The 19,084-nt window shown below is 50.8% G+C and overlaps 11 protein-coding genes across 11 annotated transcripts; 6 read left to right on the top strand and 5 right to left on the bottom strand.

Annotated features, from left to right (window-relative positions):
* Nucleotides 1-10: 10 nt before the first annotated feature.
* An14g04610 (hypothetical protein [truncated ORF]) lies at nucleotides 11-263 on the top strand (the record flags this gene model as incomplete). Its single annotated transcript, XM_059744246.1, has 2 exons — nucleotides 11-163; nucleotides 222-263. Coding segments are annotated over 2 exons (195 nt in total), but the record flags the coding sequence as incomplete, so codon positions are not given.
* Nucleotides 264-377: 114 nt separating this feature from the next.
* Nucleotides 378-1,704, top strand: An14g04600 (hypothetical protein; the record flags this gene model as incomplete). The annotated part of the gene is made up of 6 exons (XM_059744245.1): nucleotides 378-578; nucleotides 662-805; nucleotides 887-993; nucleotides 1,105-1,176; nucleotides 1,342-1,518; nucleotides 1,611-1,704. The coding sequence occupies 6 exons, from the start codon at nucleotides 378-380 to the stop codon at nucleotides 1,702-1,704; spliced, it is 795 nt and encodes a 264-aa protein (XP_059602314.1).
* A 1,804-nt stretch (nucleotides 1,705-3,508) lies between these two features.
* An14g04590 (uncharacterized protein) lies at nucleotides 3,509-6,827 on the top strand (the record flags this gene model as incomplete). The annotated part of the gene is made up of 2 exons (XM_059744244.1): nucleotides 3,509-4,815; nucleotides 4,961-6,827. 2 exons carry the CDS (start codon nucleotides 3,509-3,511, stop codon nucleotides 6,825-6,827), a joined length of 3,174 nt encoding a protein of 1,057 aa, XP_059602313.1.
* A 57-nt stretch (nucleotides 6,828-6,884) lies between these two features.
* Nucleotides 6,885-7,239, bottom strand: An14g04580 (hypothetical protein; the record flags this gene model as incomplete). Its single annotated transcript, XM_059744243.1, has 2 exons — nucleotides 6,885-7,076; nucleotides 7,189-7,239. The coding sequence occupies 2 exons, from the start codon at nucleotides 7,237-7,239 to the stop codon at nucleotides 6,885-6,887; spliced, it is 243 nt and encodes an 80-aa protein (XP_059602312.1).
* A 339-nt stretch (nucleotides 7,240-7,578) lies between these two features.
* Nucleotides 7,579-7,863, top strand: An14g04570 (hypothetical protein; the record flags this gene model as incomplete). The annotated part of the gene is made up of 1 exon (XM_059744242.1): nucleotides 7,579-7,863. The coding sequence occupies one exon, from the start codon at nucleotides 7,579-7,581 to the stop codon at nucleotides 7,861-7,863; it is 285 nt and encodes a 94-aa protein (XP_059602311.1).
* A 230-nt stretch (nucleotides 7,864-8,093) lies between these two features.
* An14g04560 (uncharacterized protein) lies at nucleotides 8,094-10,084 on the top strand (the record flags this gene model as incomplete). The annotated part of the gene is made up of 3 exons (XM_001401043.1): nucleotides 8,094-8,359; nucleotides 8,441-9,362; nucleotides 9,428-10,084. 3 exons carry the CDS (start codon nucleotides 8,094-8,096, stop codon nucleotides 10,082-10,084), a joined length of 1,845 nt encoding a protein of 614 aa, XP_001401080.1.
* A 370-nt stretch (nucleotides 10,085-10,454) lies between these two features.
* On the bottom strand, nucleotides 10,455-10,997 carry An14g04550 (hypothetical protein; the record flags this gene model as incomplete). The annotated part of the gene is made up of 3 exons (XM_059744241.1): nucleotides 10,455-10,514; nucleotides 10,746-10,802; nucleotides 10,890-10,997. 3 exons carry the CDS (start codon nucleotides 10,995-10,997, stop codon nucleotides 10,455-10,457), a joined length of 225 nt encoding a protein of 74 aa, XP_059602310.1.
* Nucleotides 10,998-12,506: 1,509 nt separating this feature from the next.
* On the bottom strand, nucleotides 12,507-13,118 carry An14g04540 (hypothetical protein; the record flags this gene model as incomplete). Its single annotated transcript, XM_059744240.1, has 2 exons — nucleotides 12,507-12,746; nucleotides 12,933-13,118. The coding sequence occupies 2 exons, from the start codon at nucleotides 13,116-13,118 to the stop codon at nucleotides 12,507-12,509; spliced, it is 426 nt and encodes a 141-aa protein (XP_059602309.1).
* Nucleotides 13,119-13,423: 305 nt separating this feature from the next.
* An14g04530 (uncharacterized protein) lies at nucleotides 13,424-14,394 on the bottom strand (the record flags this gene model as incomplete). The annotated part of the gene is made up of 2 exons (XM_001401040.3): nucleotides 13,424-14,083; nucleotides 14,140-14,394. The coding sequence occupies 2 exons, from the start codon at nucleotides 14,392-14,394 to the stop codon at nucleotides 13,424-13,426; spliced, it is 915 nt and encodes a 304-aa protein (XP_001401077.1).
* Nucleotides 14,395-14,435: 41 nt separating this feature from the next.
* On the bottom strand, nucleotides 14,436-17,255 carry An14g04520 (hypothetical protein; the record flags this gene model as incomplete). Its single annotated transcript, XM_001401039.3, has 7 exons — nucleotides 14,436-14,568; nucleotides 14,686-14,773; nucleotides 15,022-15,107; nucleotides 15,261-15,371; nucleotides 15,476-15,642; nucleotides 15,764-17,162; nucleotides 17,242-17,255. 7 exons carry the CDS (start codon nucleotides 17,253-17,255, stop codon nucleotides 14,436-14,438), a joined length of 1,998 nt encoding a protein of 665 aa, XP_001401076.3.
* A 912-nt stretch (nucleotides 17,256-18,167) lies between these two features.
* On the top strand, nucleotides 18,168-19,010 carry An14g04510 (uncharacterized protein; the record flags this gene model as incomplete). Its single annotated transcript, XM_059744239.1, has 1 exon — nucleotides 18,168-19,010. The coding sequence occupies one exon, from the start codon at nucleotides 18,168-18,170 to the stop codon at nucleotides 19,008-19,010; it is 843 nt and encodes a 280-aa protein (XP_059602308.1).
* Between the last annotated feature and the right edge of the window lie 74 nt (nucleotides 19,011-19,084).

Genomic DNA, 19,084 nt, shown 5'->3' with positions numbered 1-19,084 from the left:
TTCNGGGAAGGGACAGAAGGTGGAGACAGCTTGGTACTATTACCGAGAAAATCAGGAAATAGCGTCAATCGCAGACGTGGAGAGAAAGGAGACACGGGAAATGCAAACAGACCAGAATGAGGTTGTAAGGACGGCGAGGAACCGACAGGGATGGAGTTTCGCGGTTTAGGCTTTAAGGCACTGGAGGATCTGGCCGTTTGGGCGCCTTATCAATGGGGCAGGGAACGGTCGCCAATGGCCAACAAGCCGATCACGTTGACTAACCATTGGCCCATCCCGCTGGAACGGGGTTATGCGGGAGTGGGCCTCCATTGGGGGGAATTGATAAGTGCGGGAATGTAAGTTGTTCAGTACTAAATAGTAGGTAGTTTCGATCTATGGATGCTATTGAAGACTACTACTTACCACTGGGAGCGTCTTTCTCCCCCTTAGACAAGGAGGTTCCGGGGGTTCCTGAGGGTTTCTCAAAGCAAGACAATCATTTTCCCCCCCATGCTTTGTTGATCAATCATCTGCCGATACAAACAAACCGAATGGGTCAGATGCCACAAGGTCGTTATCTAGCAGGTTATCTCGAGGTGTCTTATCGAGCGACCGTCTATCTCCGGAGTACGGAGTAAAAGCACTCTAATCTCTAGCTCTCCCTCGGATCGGCCTAGAGACCTCCATTAGTGGAATTCTCAGATCGCGGACCCCACCGGGCACCAAAATCAATAGTACTAGCCTCGTCGCAATCAAGGCCACTTCATCGTGGATAGTCGCATCTGCAAGGTCTTCGAACCTTCAGCCCTTCCAAGGGGAAATGGTCATGGTTCCTCACTCGGAAAGAAAAGAAAAGAAAAGAAAAGGAAAAAAAAAGCAAAACATCGCCTCGTCTAGGTTACAGATCAACTTCGGGATTAGCTTTCAGATGCAAGCCACAATTCCAATTTGGGTTGACCCGTTCGACTTCTATTTCCACGGTCTCATATTTAAGCAGTTATTTGGTTGTCGGTTTATCTAAGTATCCGTCGCTGCAATTGTTGAGCAATGGAATTGGGAGAAACCTCTCCAGCCAGCCATGTTTCGTGCAAGGCGGTAGTCTGCATTCCGAGTTCCCCGAAGGGCGCCTGTGGATGGTGATTTGTCCCGCATCCTCCGTCCTGTGCAAGGGATTTCTCCTAGAAGAGCGCGCAAGTACATCACATGCGAACCAGCATCAATAGTTGCCCATGTGCCAAGGGGGAACTTCCAGCCATTGGAATTGAGCTGCCAATGAACCTTTGACTTCGTCTGAGATCGGGGGGTGTGATTGTTCCACTTCTACTGGATCAATAAGGTGATTCAGTCAGAATGCTTCAGCACCGGGTGTGGTATGCCGGACTATCAGACGCAGGGTGTTTCATCCACGGGACCATCTGGGCATGAGTTCGGGAATGACCTTGGTCACTTCCACTACAAATCTCGTCCAGAAGAGAAGGATCCGATAAATGACCGGGGCGTTCTCACCGTTCGGAAGACGGGAGAGGCATTTGCGTTGTTGATTTTACGTATCAGTTACTGAGATCTGTAAGGCGCCATTGGCTCAAATAATGCTCTCATCGGTATGAACGTCTCGGTGACTTGAACAGAGTTCCAGTGCCTTGGACTTGGCTTCGGGGAGGATCATCAGTGGCTGAGAGTTCTAGAAAGAGGGTTCTTTGTGTGAAACTCGGTACTCAGTAGACAGATAGACAGACAGACCCCATATCTGGACTAGTGGTACAGCAAACATTTTTTTGGGTGAGGCAGAGAAATGGTCCACTCGACTACCTACTGTAGTCTCCTTTCTATCTATCTAGTAGTATTTCGTAGAATAGAAATAAATAGGGAGGAGGTTTTGACTTTCCCCAAATTTGCTCGAACGGGGAGAGGCTCCACCCAAAGGCGGTGACGAGGATCCGCGTCATTTCTTCCGCGGTGAGCCAAACTGCTTCTCTTCCTTTAGTTCCTTCTTCTTCCCTTTCCACTAGAACCATCCTGCTGCCTGCTATTTGGGGGGAAAAAAAGACACTACTGCTGCTGCTACTGCTGGTTGACGGAATGTAAGATACTTCCTGCTTACTACTGAAGAAACTATACTTTTCCCCGAGAGTGTATGCGCTCTTTTCCCTCTCCCTGCTTGGTTTCTCCCCTGCTACCCTATCAATTGCCGGATTACTACGATCCTCTTTACTAGTACTGCTGCTCACCACGCACTAGTTCCAGCCTCCGTTCCCCGATCATCCTTACCAAACCACGATAACACTCTCAATTTTAATCTGTTTTAACCTGTCTTGTCTAAGCCTTTTGGAGAGGTTTTCAGCTCCCCCTGCCCTTACCATTCACAACCCCCCGGCCCTGCAACTAGTACCCAGCCTGTAAGATGCCCTTGCCCCGGAACGTGGCTGACGTTCCCTGATCTTCTCGATTGTCCCGGTTTTCTAAGTTTCTACTGCCAGTGACGCCAGATCCGCCTCTGCCTTTCCTATTTCCGCCTTCCTCGGTGAAACAACCACCCAACCGTAACCTTCAGCCTAACAACGCTTCTTCCTTCTCGGCTCCCTTCGACCCTGTCCTCCTTCCTGCAGCTCCGACCAATGTCCTCCCCATGTCAAGGCCTCCATCTGCGACTGAGAATACCTGGTCAGGACCCCTGGTGACACCTGCCGCGTCTGCCCAACATGATTGCTCCGACGGGCCTGAACTCCTTCACGACAAGCAGCAGCGCCACCACGACGCTCGGAGCCAGCTCATCCACGACGACGTCGTTCAACAAGTTCCCTCCCCATCCCGCGCTGAATCCCCCACGGCTCGTCAATGGGCCACGCCTGTCTCGACCTTTACTCTAAAAAGGCCTACGACCGTCCCCGTGGAACGGCTCTCCCGCCCTGACCGATCGCATAGCCCTCAGCTGTCCGAGAGAGACAGCATTTTCGCTACTCACTACCTTCCTTCTGATAACGAACCGGCCGTCACACCGCAAATTGCGCCCGTGCAAGATGTGCATAATGAGCCGCCCGCTAGCCTGATCCCTCCCCTCGAAGATGTTTCTTCCACTCCTACTCCGATTTCCCCTCACAAGGTCCTCCCTCCCCGTCCTACTCACGTCGGCCCTTCCCACATGGAAGTTGACGTTCGCAGGAAGCATCCATTAGGCTCTCCCTCGTTGCTTCCATCGGCAGTGCCGCATTCTACCCCCCTCCTGCCGGTGGACTCTGATGCGACCTTGAGGAAGCGTTCCGAGGTGCCAAGACGGGGTTCGCATACATCAGTGTGGGAGAGCCTGCAACATCTTCGCAAATTTGCGCCGGACGATGCGGCGACGAAACCCACCATCGCGGAGGATCCATCGCCTCACCGGAGTCTGCTTTCCGCTTCTCTGAATGATGCTTCCTTGGCGACGTACCATCCCGTAACACGCTCGCCTACCAAACAATCTCCGGCCACCAACGTCGAAGTCATCTCCCACCCATGGTCCGGGCAACAAAGTCAGGACGGCGCACGTGTGATGAAGCCCGAGCGAAGCTCGAGTCGGGGCCGCCGTGGCAGAGTCGAGCAGTCCATCGAGGCAAATCTGGCCAATGCGGAGCCGACCTCTCATGTGCGCAGCCGCAAGTCAAGCCACTATTTGGGCCTGTTCAAAGAAAATACCACGTCCCCGGATCGCAAACGCAAGGAAGAGCGCGTTAGTCGACTTGACGAGCTGCCGGAACCACACGACAAGCAGCAATTGACGACTCATTCAGAGCCTCGCTACTCCGGCGAACGTCGTGACTCGCAGTTGCATATTCCCTCCGTGTCTGAAGATACGGGTCTGACAGGTTCCAAGAGCCTTTCGCATCTTTCTATTGCTGACGCTCCCCTGTTCACACCAGGCACTGAAGGCGAAACGGGACCACAGATGTCAACGGATAATGTGGTTAAATCCCAGCCTAAGGCCTTGCCCCGCAGTCTGCTCGAGGAGATCCGCAACTTCCATCTGACTCCTGGAGGAGGTCATGGCACCTCGTTTTCACGGAGTATTCCGACCCAATATGCGGAACGAAACCGAGATTACTTCTCCAAGGCACCCGAACTTCATGGCCATGTCGAGTCACGTCTTTCTCCATCTGATGCGGGCCGAGAGCAACGCCGTGGTTCGGGGCAGTTCGAGGAAGAGGAAGATGAGCAGATCTCGTCTGCTGTCTATTTCCCACACGAGCGCGTCACTCTCTCGGAGGAAGTCGATCAAGTGCAACCTTTTACGGATGGCCAAGATAGCGTGGAGCCCGTTGATATCCCGACAGCGCAGAGTAGTCACGTTTTGGTGCCAAAGAGACAAGTTGTTCCTGAGGAGCAAGAAGCTAATCATGTCGATATATCCCTTCGATCTAAGAATGATAGTAGAATCCTACACGGCGACCTGCAAGGCAGGCAGGATGCTCCCATAGACAAACTTAATGAAGAGTCTCTTCGTTCCATACCCGAGCGCCCTGCTGAATATTCAACAGAGTCCGAACCCGCGTCCGCCGACGAAAGCGGCATGTCTGTTCGTGATGAAGAGTCCAGCGTGACGGATGAGGCTGAAGTGACGCCGACGGCCACTCCGACCCAGCGCCCCCGCCTGACCCGTCCGCGTCACAAGCAGGAACCAGCTGGTCCACTTGGGGCTGTGGAGTTGAAGCCTTATCGCCATCAGGTTGGGGGTCATACAACCGTTTTTCGGTTTTCCCGTCGCGCTGTTTGCAAGCAACTGAACAATCGGGAAAACGAGTTTTATGAGCGCATTGAGCGCAGACATCCTGAGATGTTGATGTTTCTGCCTAGGTACGTATAGTGGTTAAGCAGTTCGCCTGCAGAGCAGGGCCAATCTCGTGCCGGCTAACGTCTCCTCTAGATACATTGGCGTTCTGAATGTCACCTTCTCAAAAACTCCCAAGCGATCTAAGACCCCTGCGAGCCACGCAGAACGCCCTGACAGTGTCAATGCGATGCATTCTACCAACAGTGCAGAAAATGACGGACCGGCCGCCGCGGATGCCCGCAGCCCTACCAAGAATGATACCGAACCGCAACGCATTTTCAGCCAAAAGCAGGTGACCGGCATAATTCCCAAAGTCATACTCGAGAACAATCGCCATATAATCCCAGCAGATCTTTTCTCCCGCGGCCAGCGCCCAAGGACTGCTGACGGTTCGATTTCGGCTACTAAGCGCTTTCCTGGGGATTTCGGGCAGTTGCGAGACGACGAGGCACAGAGCTGCCTTTTGGATGGGTCACAGACCCTGAAGAAAAAGCAATGGGGTGCCACCACTGTGAACAGGAAGCTGCAAGAACAAGTTCTGCGTGAGGTTTTCAGTCCACCTGCTGTGCACCATCACCGTCGCCATGCCCGAGGCCATCTCAATTTACCGAGGACATCCTCAGATGGCATTGAAATCCGGCGGAGGGCTAACCTATCTGAAGACCATACGGCCAGCAGTCGCAGAGTTGTACCAGAAGAATCCGATTCCACACAGTCCGGGGCAATCGATATCAACAGGCAGGCAGGTGACGGACCGGGTCTGTCATCTTCAGCATCTACGGCACTGGATGCGGGCCACAATCGCCTCGAGAAAGTGCGGACCGAAGAATCTCCCCAACGTTCCAGCTCGTTGTCCAGGACCCGGCAGGTGAGACGACGCCGCTCTGGGAGCGGGTTGCAAAGACGGGGAAGCATGACTTGTGGCCAGCCGGGAGGCGATCTGCTGTTCTTTGATGATGATGGTTACGGGGGTGATAAGGAAGACGGGATTTTCTCCATGGAGGGCGATAACCCGGTTCAGCCACCATCCCATCCTGTCACGAATGCTTCAATCCCAGTAGCCCCAAAAGTCCTTGGTGCAGACCCTGTGCACCTTGATGGCCGCATGAGTAGCAATGTCCCCTCCAGGTCTCCAGTCCCACCAAACGCCAAGGATGTCGCTGATGCGCAACTTCCTTCTAATCCCAAGGAGGCCCAGACCAGGAAAGACGATCGAGTGCAATTCTTCCTTCTGCTGGAGGATCTCACTGCGGGCATGAACAAACCTTGTGTGTTGGATCTCAAAATGGGGACTCGCCAGTATGGAATCGAGGCCAATGAAAAGAAACGGAAGTCACAGAGACGCAAGTGCCAATCCACCACGTCCCAGCAATTAGGCGTCCGTCTATGCGGCATGCAATCGTGGAATGTCAAAAAGCGAGAGTACTCTTTTGAAGACAAATACTTTGGACGAGACTTGAAATCCGGTCGTGAGTTCCAGGATGCTCTTACCCGCTTTCTCTACGATGGTGCAAGTTACAGAAGTGTGGCGAAAAAGATACCCGCCATTCTCGAAAAGCTGGCGAAGCTGGAGAACATGATCCGGAGGCTCAAGCGCTATCGCTTGTATGCCAGCAGTCTTCTTATTCTTTATGATGGCGACCCCCTGAACCTAGACAAAGCACCTCAGAATAATGGCCCCTCTGGCTCGGCCAGTATGCGAGACACTCTACAACGCCAGGTTTCAGATGATGGGTACTCGGACGTGCAGTTGAAGATAGTTGATTTCGCTAATTGTGTTACGGGCGAGGATGAAATATCGCCTAATGCTCCCTGCCCTCCACAGCATCCAGATGATATCGATCGTGGCTATCTTCGGGGCCTACGAACCCTTAGGATGTACTTCCAGCGCATCTTGAAGCAGATTACCGAAGACGATTACGTTGAAAGAGGGGAAGGGGAAGCGATTGCGCTTGGCTCCCAGCACGCCAGTCGCGATGACTCGTCTCAGCGCTATTGGGATGAGAATGTTCTGGAGACTGACCCTGGCGAGGTTAGCTTCTAGATCCGGGTGCCTCCAATCTCTGACGGCTGGGACTAGGAGGGCCTCTATATTCTGTTCTCATTCCTGCCATCTACGGCCTCTTCTCGATTCTCGAGCTTTTGAGCCGGAGTTATCGGGGCTGCTCTGTCCCCAATGTCTACATGGCAAGTTCTTCTTGCATTCACGGCATGTGGCATCGAAACTTGCATACCAAAGAAACACAGCAGGCTTTGGCCCTGTCCATCTATCGGGGCCAGCGCTATACCCACGCTGGATGATGTTAATCGATCATGATGATGGGAGTAGATGGGGGGCCATTACAACTTGTTTTCTCGGCAACATACATTACGATATTGACGAACGATCATGGCATGATGCTCACCACAGACACCTTAACTATCCATGCCGGGTGCATAATAGAAGGTCTCTGCATGGGGGCCACTACATTCTCATGGCGTGTATGAAACTGATTTGCTTTTTTTTCAATTTTCTGTTTGGTCTGCCCTCCCTAAGAGTGCACCGGTCTTTCTTCCTTTCAGCTTGTTATTCCTTCTCGGACATGTGTTACTGATTATACCTCCTGGGGACTGGTCCGATTCCCGGGGACTTTTTAATCCGTGCTTTTTCCCAGCTTCTTTCCACAGAGTGTTATTCGGTATTTGTGTTTGTGTGTACATACCTATAGGCGCTGAGCTTAGACCGGGGCGGGAGAATCGAATATCTGTAATGTTTGATATGACTGCATCCGTAGACTTCAGAATAACAAGCCAGCATGACGGTGCTACACTGTATGTGCGCTGCCCAAGGCCTTCAGGCATCAAACCACGTGAGGGCGGCGATAAGCGGTGTGGTTATCGCCTCACGGCTTTATTATCTAATCGCAGCTTGGCTCATCGCCTCGTCAGTCAGTCAGTCAGTCGGTCAGCAGCCCATCTCCGCATTCCCTTCTCCTCACGCATCTCAGGGGTTTGCTGGTTTCCAGTCTCGATGTCTGGGAGGACTTATTCGATGTGCTGAAGGCCTATGGTTCTTCTTTCCCTCCCTTATCTCGTGTTGATTGATCTTCTTGATTTGCTGCCTTCTGATTTCCGTTTGCGGAGGACTATTTTGCGGAGAAGTGAAAAGGCAGGCCCATTTTGCCAGGCACGCTGTTATCTTGCCCCTGGTCGGACCCGAAAACACTCTACCCAGGCAGTTATTGCCCGCTTGAGGCCCTTCAAAGAACCATAATTTGCGAACACTCGTCCTCATCCAGATCGCGCTATCACGGCCGAAGGGGGAGACACTATGACGCCATCCCGTGATAAGCCCGATTCAGCTATCGACAAGAGGGATTTTGATGCTCATCGCCCGTTACTCGATGATGCAGATGCTGAGGCGGATGAGCAACAACGAGGACACCTACGGTCACGGCCACAGTCGTGTTTATCGGCCACCAACAATGACGATGGTCTCCTGAATGATGTTGTCGACGAGATCCTAGAAAGGGATAGAAAGAAGATGGCCAAGGAAGTGGTGCGAGTTAGCAGTTTTGCGTGGGGAGTTATTAGCTGGTAAGATCTCTTGTGCGTAAATAGGATGCGCTAATCACCCCCCTCGTTGGATGGGTGGCTAATTGGCATTGTGATCATTAGTCTTGGAGCTGGTAGCATTACCGCATTCTCGCTCTACGGACCCCTGTTGCTCACTCGTCTCCACTACACTCAACTCCGGGTCAATGCTGTCGCAATCGCCGCGGAGGTCTCGATGTACTTACCTGTCCCGCTTTTTGGATATCTGTGTGATCGGTACAGCCCATCTCCGCTGGCCTTATTCTCTGGTTTCGTGTTTGGGGCTGGGTACCTTCTGGCTGCACTGGCCTTCAAGAGTGGACCACCTCCTGATGCAGGTGGCGACGGCTGGCCATTTTGGGTGATGATTGTGGCATTCATCGCCATTGGCGTTGCTACCAGTTGCATGTACTTGGCTGCGGTCGCAACATGTGCCAAAAATTTCGGCAGGGGTAAGCATAAGGGAATCATGCTTGCTGTTCCTATCGCGGGTTTTGGCCTTAGTGGCATGTGGCAAAGCCAAGTAGGAACGTACTTCCTATGTGACCGTCTTGAGGATGGTACGCGTGGGGATGTCAATGTATATAAGTACTTCTTGTTTCTCGCCATCCTGTTGTTCTGCGTTGGTGTAATTGGCACCTTTGCCCTCAGGATCGTGGATGAGAACGAAGACAAGTACATTGACGAGGCGGTAGAGGAGTTGGAGCGCAGTGGCCTCCTTGAGGAGAGCGAGTTCTTCCGGCCCAGGAACGACGACAGAACCGCATATGGAACGTTTTCGCAGGCCGAGGACGGCACCGGATCCGATGGAGACCAAACTCTGACACTGTCAGAAGAGGAGCGAGAAGCAGCAAGACTTGAGAAGGAAAGGGAAGAAGAAGAACGCCGGAAGAAGAACTGGCTGCTGAACTACGAGACGAGGATCTTCCTCCAGGACAAGTCAATGTGGTGGCTTGCCATTGGCTTCTTCCTGGTCACTGGGCCAGGAGAGGCATATATCAATAACGTATGTTGCGTCCATATACTGACTATGCCATCAAAGCATCTCACTCTGACTGACACGCTCTCTAGCTGGGCACTATTGTCCAATCCTTGACTCCTGTATCAAATATTACAAATGCCTCGTCACCTGCAGGCTTACCATCAACCCATGTCAGCACCATCGCGCTGACCTCGACCATTGCCCGACTTCTCACCGGCTCGCTCTCCGACCTCTTCGCCCCTCCAGCAACTCATCTCTTCCCTGGTCCGAGTAGCCGCCCTGCCTCCATCACATCGGATACCAATCGCACCACCTTCACCCGCCTTGCATTTCTCCTCCCCTCCGCCTTCCTCCTCTCCATCGGCTATCTCCTTCTCTCCTCCCCGATTCTTCTCTACCACCCCGGATTCACCCACCTTACCACAGCCCTGATTGGTCTCGGCTACGGCAGTGCCTTTTCTCTCGTCCCGATTATCATCTCTGTCGTCTGGGGAGTCGAGAACTTTGCCACCAACTGGGGTATCGTTGCCATGGTTCCAGCCGCCGGAGCCGCCGTCTGGGGTTTGGTCTATTCGCAAGGGTACCAGGATGCCATGGACGACGGAAATGGCACGAATGACGGCCAATGTCATGGCTGGAGGTGCTTTGGATTCTGGGCCGTGGGATGTACGGTAAGCGTTTGGATCGCCATTGGGGCTTGGTTGATTGCGTGGAGGTATTGGAGACGACGAGGAGTTGTTGTTTAAATCCATAGAATTGTCTTCTTTTTCCCCCCCTAGCCTACCTCATTTTGGGTATGCTTAAGCCATGTTGGTGTTGCTCATTATATTAGCCGCTCATTGCGTTGTCTTCCCTTCTTCTTCATATACCTTCATTCGAAGCGGCGCAACTACCCTAATACGGGTAGTATTGACTTACACATTCGCTGATTGATGGTCCAAGTTGCTATTGCTACTTTAGCGGGGAGGGGTTTCGGGTCGTTCGTTTTACCACACCATACTTATACATATACGTCTTATCGGGCTACTAGAATATCGTTTGATTATCTACCTATATTATATATGCATTGCATACCATGCATGGCTTTGAGCTGAACTGATTGAATGATGCTCACTATCAAATAGCCACACGCGGCATGCCTACGGTGATTACATCAAAGACCGCTTCATCGTGGAACTCTATACTAAATCCGATATACTGGCTACTAGGTCATGGACATACATTAAGTTGCGTCTCGGGAAGCTAGATTTTACCAGCTACTACATGTCTACCTAGGCAGGGTCAAAACAAGCAAGACATGTGCCTGAGGTAAATGACATGGAATCTCATGTCTGTTCAAGATATGCCCATGAGAAAAAAAAGGTCGATTTCAAAAGCTAGACAAGTGGATCCTACTTCGTAATTGACCTCGAGTTCAAGTGCCATATATGCCGTAGATGCTCCGCTTGATGCAGTTAATGCAGCCTATTAGCCCTCAGCATGTCATGGCTGCAGAATTCAGTCAGTTTTTAGTGCAGCACAAGCAAATATGGGTTCTCTGAGGGTTAGTACGTACGTTGAGATATGCACAACAGACTTGCCAAGACTGTTCTTGACATCGTGTCCGTCATGTGGGTTCAACGATGCTGTATCAACACAGTAGGATGATGGGGACTTCATCATCGGAGTATTAAGGTGTGGTATAGTAGAGCTTGTTCTTCAGTGGTCTCCCACCCACTGTCGGACGTTTGTTCATACTCCATTACTGACGAGTACAGACTCTATTGTGCATGTGGATTTATGTGTAGAATAGATGTGGTATGCAAGGATCAACGGCGTAGGGTGCACTGTGGACGGAATGAAGGGTAATGTTGAGAACACATGTCCATTGTGGCTAGAGGCTTTCTTCCTGGTGAATGATTGTACGGTAAAGCAGGGTAATAAACTATATGCCCAGACTTGCATATCTCAACTCGTTTGTGCCTCGCGAATAGATTTTTTTCGTTCACTTGGGCTTTTCTCGAGTGTACAGGTCCGTGTATCTGGATCTGATAGAACGGAGAGAAGGTTGGATCGATCCAGGATATTGGGCAGCTTTGAAGTATTGCTCATAGGTGGTGTGAGTTCCATAGGGCCAGTCGAGTTCATAGATGGTATATTGTCCATGGGTTGATTGAACTCCTTCAAATCGTCTCCACGTCAATTGGGAGGTCAATCCCACGGGTTCCAACGTCGGCGTCCGCACAAAACCTGGGAAAACAGATAATGATTTATTCGGTGTAGCTCTGTGCTACGGGTCAACAATGAATTCCAGACGCAGCCTATTGACCGAAACACTTGAAGATCTGCCGATGTTCTGGAATTGTGGTAGCCGGGAATACTCGTCTTTTTCACTTTGAAATTCCATTGCCTTTGTTCTTGTCACAACTGATTTCGTAACTTTTCTGGTGTAAATTTGGACTTCTTTTCTGTCACTGACATCAGACACACTCTAAGAGGTATGGAGAAGCTTTGTAGACGCTCTCACTCAAGGCTGATGATCTTCATCGAAGTCAACTTGCACGGGTCATCTCATTCATCCATCCAACGAAAGTGTACATAAAATGGGGCATTGATCACGAAAAGACCGGTTGGCTGTAGCTGGTCATGCTTTCTATGTATATTGCTTCAGTCATCCGTTGAGTCTTCTGAACCAGGCAAATTGACAGCAAATGAACTCGTAACACTTTGGAATACGAGCAGTATGAGATTGATCTTCGTAAGGGGTACATGTGGTGTATCTGGCAGTTCTCGTCAGGATCCTCTCCCACAACCATCGTCCTCGTTCACCGCATCAGTCATGACTGTGGAAGAAGTATTCCACTTGACAAAAATGTGTCGCCAGTGACCATTTTCGAGCACGGTGCCCCTCTGGTGCAAAAGTGAAATATCGAAAAAGAGGTGATGTAGCCACTTGTAGTATAAATCGATCGTACTCCTTGCAGTCAACAGTGACTGGTCTTCAGATGGTATAGTAGCCTGATGATACAATTCGTTTCAGGTGTCCCCATACGATACTCGGGTTGCAGTGCAAATCATGTATACCCCATCATCTATCAATTTCCAGAGAAATTGTTAGCAAGAATGGCCTCAATATAGAACAATTAATGAAGGACGTACCAACTTCGCTCGATATTCTTCCAAATCCCTTTAATCATCCATGAAATAGACCCCCACCCCGTGTGACGGAGGGAACCGACGACTAGAATCCATAAGAGACGGATTACCCATCAGACTTCCCGAGCAGTGGTTCCTGAGTCTACCCATTTGAGTGCAGAGCCGAATCGCTGTATTCTTTATACGACATCCTCCCTTCTGTCCACAGGATATACGCACGTCCATGCGCATATATGCTCTTGGAACTAGCCGATATAGACTGGAACAGAGGGACTAGTTGGTCCTTATTCTTCGAATGGGTTTGTGAGGGGATATGGATTCAACTCAATAGAAAGGTGAGAAGGCTTTTTCAGTGGTCCATTGAGTAAGGGGATTATGAAGCAGAAGGAAAGGCATTGAAGTATAAGCAAGTAGGTGGGAGTGAAAATGAAAGTCTAGAGGAAGTAGAGAGTGAGAGACACTGTATATAGATACACTGTATGTGTATAAAAGGTGATAGAGATGGATATAGATGAAAGTGATAGAAGAGGTAAAAGAGGGAAGCTGTATGCAGATGGGAATAAGGTAGAGAAAGGATGAAGAGGAAGAGAGGGGAGGGAGCGAAATAAGTAGCCCAGAGGAGAGCATGCTGACAACATGTGACATGGAGGCGTCTCGGATACAAGATGCAGAGTGGTCCAGGATGAGGTGAAACGCGGGAAAGTAGGAAGGGAGATGGATTGGCTAGATTTCTCGTATCCAGAGGGTAATGAGGACTTAAGTTGTACAACCACCCAGGGATTATCATTCAAAACTAGGTATCCATACAGATAAATAGAAACTACAACCCCAGGCAGCAGCTGAAGTAGGTAGTAGTAGTACAACAAACATTGCTGGTACAATAAGTGACAGTGTTACCAATCTGAAACTTTTCAGAAGTCAATAATGGAGCGCAGTGGTATCAGAACATATCAGTGCTTCACCCATTCGCTGTCCTCTTCCAGCCACGCTTCAAAGTTCTTCAGGCCAGGATGTATCTTCCTTAGACCCTGAATATCTGCACCGTAGCCATGACTGTAGAACCAGTTGAACATAAGCCGCAAATCAGTGACCATCCACATCAGTACATAACAGACCACCCGGTATGTGGTTGGCATCGTCTCCCCCGTTTTCGCCTTGAACAACTTCTGCATATGTTCGAATGTCAAGTCATCTCCGGCGAGAGAAATACACTGATTCTTGTAGTTTTGTGGCTCGAGAAGAGCCTTGGCTGCAAACACCCCAATATCGCTGACCGCAACGCACTGCAGCGGTTTGCCCTGCAGGTAGGCATCCCAGGCTGTGGCGCTCAGCTTGCCTATGAAGCTCGGGACAAGATTCTCGAAAAAGAACACCGGACGGAGGACAGTCCATGTCATGGCTCCATCCTTGGTCTGCTCGAACAGATGGTGTTCGATGCGATGTTTGCTGATGAAATGAGGGATATTGGTTGGATTGTCCGTGGAGGCATCACCACCGCGATCGACGGAGCTGTAGACAAAGTGTCTGATGTCTTGCTTGATGGATTCATCAACCAAGGCTTTACCTTGGACTTCTTCTTTGTCTACATTTTGACCTTTCGCCATAGGGTTCTATCTTGCGTTAACTATTACCGCGGGTGGGTGGAAAGCATATGGCTGGAGACTACCTGAACGCTAAAGACCCCAGAGATGGGCCGAGTGGCGAGTTTCTTCGCATTTTCGAAGATCTCCGATGGATGATCAAGGTCGCCCTGAAATAGCTTAATTTTGGGAGACTTTCCGGCAAGCTTCTGCGATGTTCCTGACTGCGGGTTGCGGGTCACGGCGAGGATCTCAACGTCTGCGTCCTGCGCCAGCAGAGCATTAATGACCGCACCCCCTTGGTTTCCGGTGGCTCCAGTGATGAGTAGAGTGGTAGCCATGATTGATAGATGAATCAAGAATAATTATTCACAGCCTTCAGTTATCCAGGGGTAAGTACTAGAAAACAGCTGAAGACAGCTTTCCATGGCGATGCGCATAAGGCCGGTCGATCTCCCGAATCTGTCATGTTGAGGTCATTGGTGGCCGCACACGGAAATGCCTTGCGCACCTGACTAATAAGGCCACCAATAAGTATTTGTTGCGAAGAAAAGTCTGAACAATTGGCTGATTGCATGATCTTAGTCATGATAGGGTCATTGTCAGTTTCTTTTCCCTTCTGCTACCACTACTAGTAGTATTCTTGCCTTTCACCCATTCTTGGGTCCAGCTTGAAACTACGCAAAAGCCAGTCCGGCGATGGGGTAAAGTTACGCAAGGCTGCAGGCAAACAAACCGTAATATTACCACCCGCCCCACCTGCAAGAAGTGTGAAAGGAAAAAAAGGGAAAAGAAAGCTGAGGGATATAATTATTACCAGCAGCAATGATGATAATGCCCAGACATTCACCTCATCGAATTTTCAAGGCAAAAGTTGTACAGGGCTAGTCTAGAACCCACTAGCAAAGTATGTACCTCAGCAGATCGACATGGAGAAGCCGCCAGCGTCCGAGGTTATAACGTAATACCCCGCAGAGGAGAAGAAGATGTTGTGATCCATCTAGACCCCTTTCTTGCTCCAATCCAGTAAAGTCTCCCCCCTTCGACCCGTGACCTGCTGAGTTGGTGCCCGCATGCCACTAACGAGGAGGAAAGCTCCCCTCGTGGCATTCAATTATTGAAGCGGTCATATGAACCTCAAGGATTGAATGTTCCGTGGCCTAGAGTCTTCTCTGACTGGTTAATTAAGTTTCCCGGGTGGCTAAACCGGTTGGGGATGACAAAGAGAAATGGGGAAATCACGACACTCGCTCGAAATGGTGCAGCTCCACTTGCTTCTCTCCACCGCAACTGCTGCAATTTGTTTCCACTTTGACCACTTCACCTTCAACCTTCCCCAAGAGTAAGTCAGTGAGTTAGTAAGTATCACGAATGACTGATCCCGGATCCATCCATCCAACCACCGCAGATGCCATTACGTACCGGAAATTCCCCCATTCCTCCTTCCCCCACAACATTACGTACCGCTCAACATCACTGTACAAGCAAGGAGCTTCAGGGACAAGGGAACTGACTGACTGCCTGCCTGTCTCGCTGCTTGGCCCTGGTTGAAGATCGGGCGAGAGGGAAACGATACTATACTGATGTTGCTAATCATGAATTTCAAGGTGTTCGGGCTGCACAGTCAACTCGACTCTCGTTCTCTATTAAGGAAAATTATGTCTCCACTATATACATGCAGTGAGACCATTTACAAAACTTTTATTTCACATGCTCGCTGTCTCCAGTTGCCTCTCCTGGGCAATTCAAACAAATGCTCTGGGGTCCGGGGTATTTTCGGGTCGCTGACAATGGGAAGGACTCCATAAACGGTGCAAACTTTTCCTGAACCAAGCGGCGTCTCCAGTCTCCGGGACGCTCAACCTCCTCGCCCATATCACTGCGGTCGGATTGATACTCCTGGCTATTCCTCCGACTCTGTGGGTAGACGCCTCTCCGACTGGGCTTGTACGGCAAAGGCAAGGGCGACTTGGCCCTCTGCTGCTGCAGGCGTTTGCGAGACCGCTGCAGCTTATCTAGCCCTCGCGCAATTTCATCCTTGTTTTCCTTCAGCGCGTCACTGAATTGGAAGCCAAAGATTGGGTTCACGTGTCCAGGATCGTCCTCGGGATAAGCGTAGTGGTAGTTGTAGTCCCGCTGGTGTCTATCCTCGCGTCGGATCTCCGCTTCAGTGCGAGGCCGCTGAGGCAGCAAGTGGATGAGATTGCACACATAGAGAGGGAAATCGTTGGGTGACAGACGGAAGAATAAGCGCCCGGTATCGTTGGGATCAATGCGCGACTGGTCACGTTGTCGAAGGGTATCACGGGCATGGTGGAAGCTGATGGGGTTGGGGGTGGCAGCCTTCTGATTCGGCTTTGGAGATGCCAGGGTCCCCGCTGAATACTCGAAAAACTGACGGGGATCCCTTTCCCCCTCGTAGATGACCAGTTGCATGCCCTTCAACTTTAACCGATCCAATTCTAGGAGCCCGCCATCCCAGAAGGTGTCCCTCCAGGTCTGCTCAGCATAGCGGAAGTGGACTTCAACAGAGATGGTAGACAAGCCGTAGAATGCCAGGCTGATCAACGAGAGCGTTTCGTTCCATTCGGCCAGATGTGTCTCTACGCTCTGCACCAAAGGGATCCGGATTCGGAGATGGGCTATGGAGGCGACTTGCCATGCTTTCAAGCAATAGGTGAAGTTGGCAAAGCTGCCAAGTTCTTGGGTGAAAAAGGTGGCTCGACTATAGGGGAAGTGTCTGGCCTCTTCGTATACCTGGCGACAGGTGCGAAGGAAGCCGAGACTAAGCGCTGGATTCCTGTCCAGGGATTGGGGGCATGGATAATGCCCGGAGGCGATGAGTGGACCATGACCGACGTAGATGTCGCGGCTGACTGTTTGCCCCTGTTTCGTTTGACATCCCGGATGTGAACAGAAGCCATCCCAGCTATTTCGATTAGTCTGGTCGGCCATGAACTGTCGCCGGACTTGGTGCCAGCATTTGTCGACCGGACACCAGACGGGAATGGGTCTGCGTTGGATTTCACAGACATCATTATCGTCAAACACCGCCTTGTAGATTAGGATCCGGATCTCCGCCGGTAAGGATAAGAGGTGTCGCTTGGGGCTTCAAGTGAGACTGTCAGCAACAACAAAATAACAAAATGCTATTGAGAGAAAGCACGGGGAAATAGCAATGAGCTTACCGATTTGGTTCCATGGCTCATCCACTATGTGTTGAAAGTCCCGTCGAGAATGGTACGAAGGTTACTATACCCTCTGGCAGACAAGTAGGGACGGGAAGAGGTATAGAAGTAAATGATAGTAGTATACTATAAAACTAAAGCTACCCAGGCCAGGGGCACAGTATTAAACAAATTGGAAAGAATAACACAAACCAGCGGTCAAGGAGAAAGCCATTTGGCACTGTGAATGCCCTGAACGAGTTGCAGGAACCAGGCATTATTTATACAATTTCTACAATTTCTGACATAATGAATTGTTCTTTTGGGGAAGTAAGAAGAGCAAAAAATGACGCGATGATCCCATTGTTGCAGCAACTCGGAACTGGAACCCCATCAAAGGCGGTGGGTATTTTTGGTATCCACCCCCGCTTCCATACTAGTACTTTCTAGTCATAAGTCGCGCCCAATTCCATCCCGGGGAGTGCGCCATATTTAGTGATCGTCCCAACGCCAATCACGCTCGCCCCAAATGCCCACTAATCCCGTAGCTCGTGCACCACAAGTCGCACTATCGCTCAAGCTACAGCGCGTGGTCGCTATCTCAGCCATTCTCCCAAACAGGGGTTGATGGCTAGTCTGCTGCTCAGCCTCGTCGCTGGTAGAGAGGCTGCAGTGAACAGCCACAATGGCCTCCCTCCATCTCGAGATAAGGACCATGGACCATGAGGTATAAAGGCGTCATCTAGAACGTCTGGCGGATGGAATCAATAGACTTCTAAGCTTAAAACTCATCTTATATATTTGCTAGAGATCTTTAATTTTTTCTGCGTTGCTTCTGTTGTACGTGCTCGAACTGCAAACCACCGAGCAAGCGCTTCCACTTTAGCTGTCTACTACATTACCATACCCACTCAGCCCTTGCTGCCCATTCAGCACACCATATCAGAATGCCACGCCATCTCTCTGAAATCCTAAAAGTCTACCCAGAAGACGAGCCCTGGTGTGCTGGCTTTGCCCCCTCGCAAGGCCGTCGCTGCCACAACCCCACAAACGCCAGAAACCGCCGACATGCCAGTTCCCTCCTCGAACAAGGAACCCGCTTGCTCAGGGCCGGCCAATCTATCGAGCATATACTTGAGGACTTGGCTCCTCTCGTCCTCTGCACAAGAAATCACCAGAACCAAGCTGTCGGCTTAACTAATACTTGGGTCTCACGAGTCGATACATATGTCGCGAAACATCGGTCTACTCCTAGGAGCTTGCCGAGTAAATCGACTCCTCGGCGGTCGCCATCACCAACGATGCGTAATGAAACAAGTATGGAGGATCGACTTGCGGAACTCGAAAGGAAGATGCAGGATGCAATTCGTAAGGCAGAGAGAGCACAGCGGGAGAAAGAACGGGCGGAGAGAGACGCTGAGCGGACTAGACGGGATACCGAAAATATGGTCAGAAGAAGTGCGGCTATGGGATATGCCAGAGGACAGGAAGAAGCAAGAAGAAGAAGAAGCTCTCCTCCCCCTACTGTTGAGATTGAGACGACTACGGTTGAGCACAACGAGGAATACGGAGTGCAGAGAAACTCGATGTCGAGTGGCTTGCTGTCTTCACAGAGGCAGGACCCTCGTGGAGGGAGTGTCGAGACGACCTTGCAGGTCAACACTTCTACCAGCACGAACTTGCAACTCCGCAGAAGCACTATCGTTAGCACGACCAGGGTACAGAGGACAAGCGATGCCCCAGCTACTCCCGCTCAAGCTGAACGACATGCTGCCACCCCCGAGCTCTGAACCCAGAATAGTCGAAATCGATGACACCAACGATGCACTAGCTACCCCTGCCCCCTGCCCAGCGAAGCAACAAC

Source organism: Aspergillus niger, assembly GCF_000002855.4.
Source record: "Aspergillus niger supercontig An14".
NCBI lineage: Eukaryota > Fungi > Ascomycota > Eurotiomycetes > Eurotiales > Aspergillaceae > Aspergillus > Aspergillus niger.
Note: the sequence above shows the minus strand (reverse complement) of the source record. Positions and strands in the feature narration are given on the sequence as shown.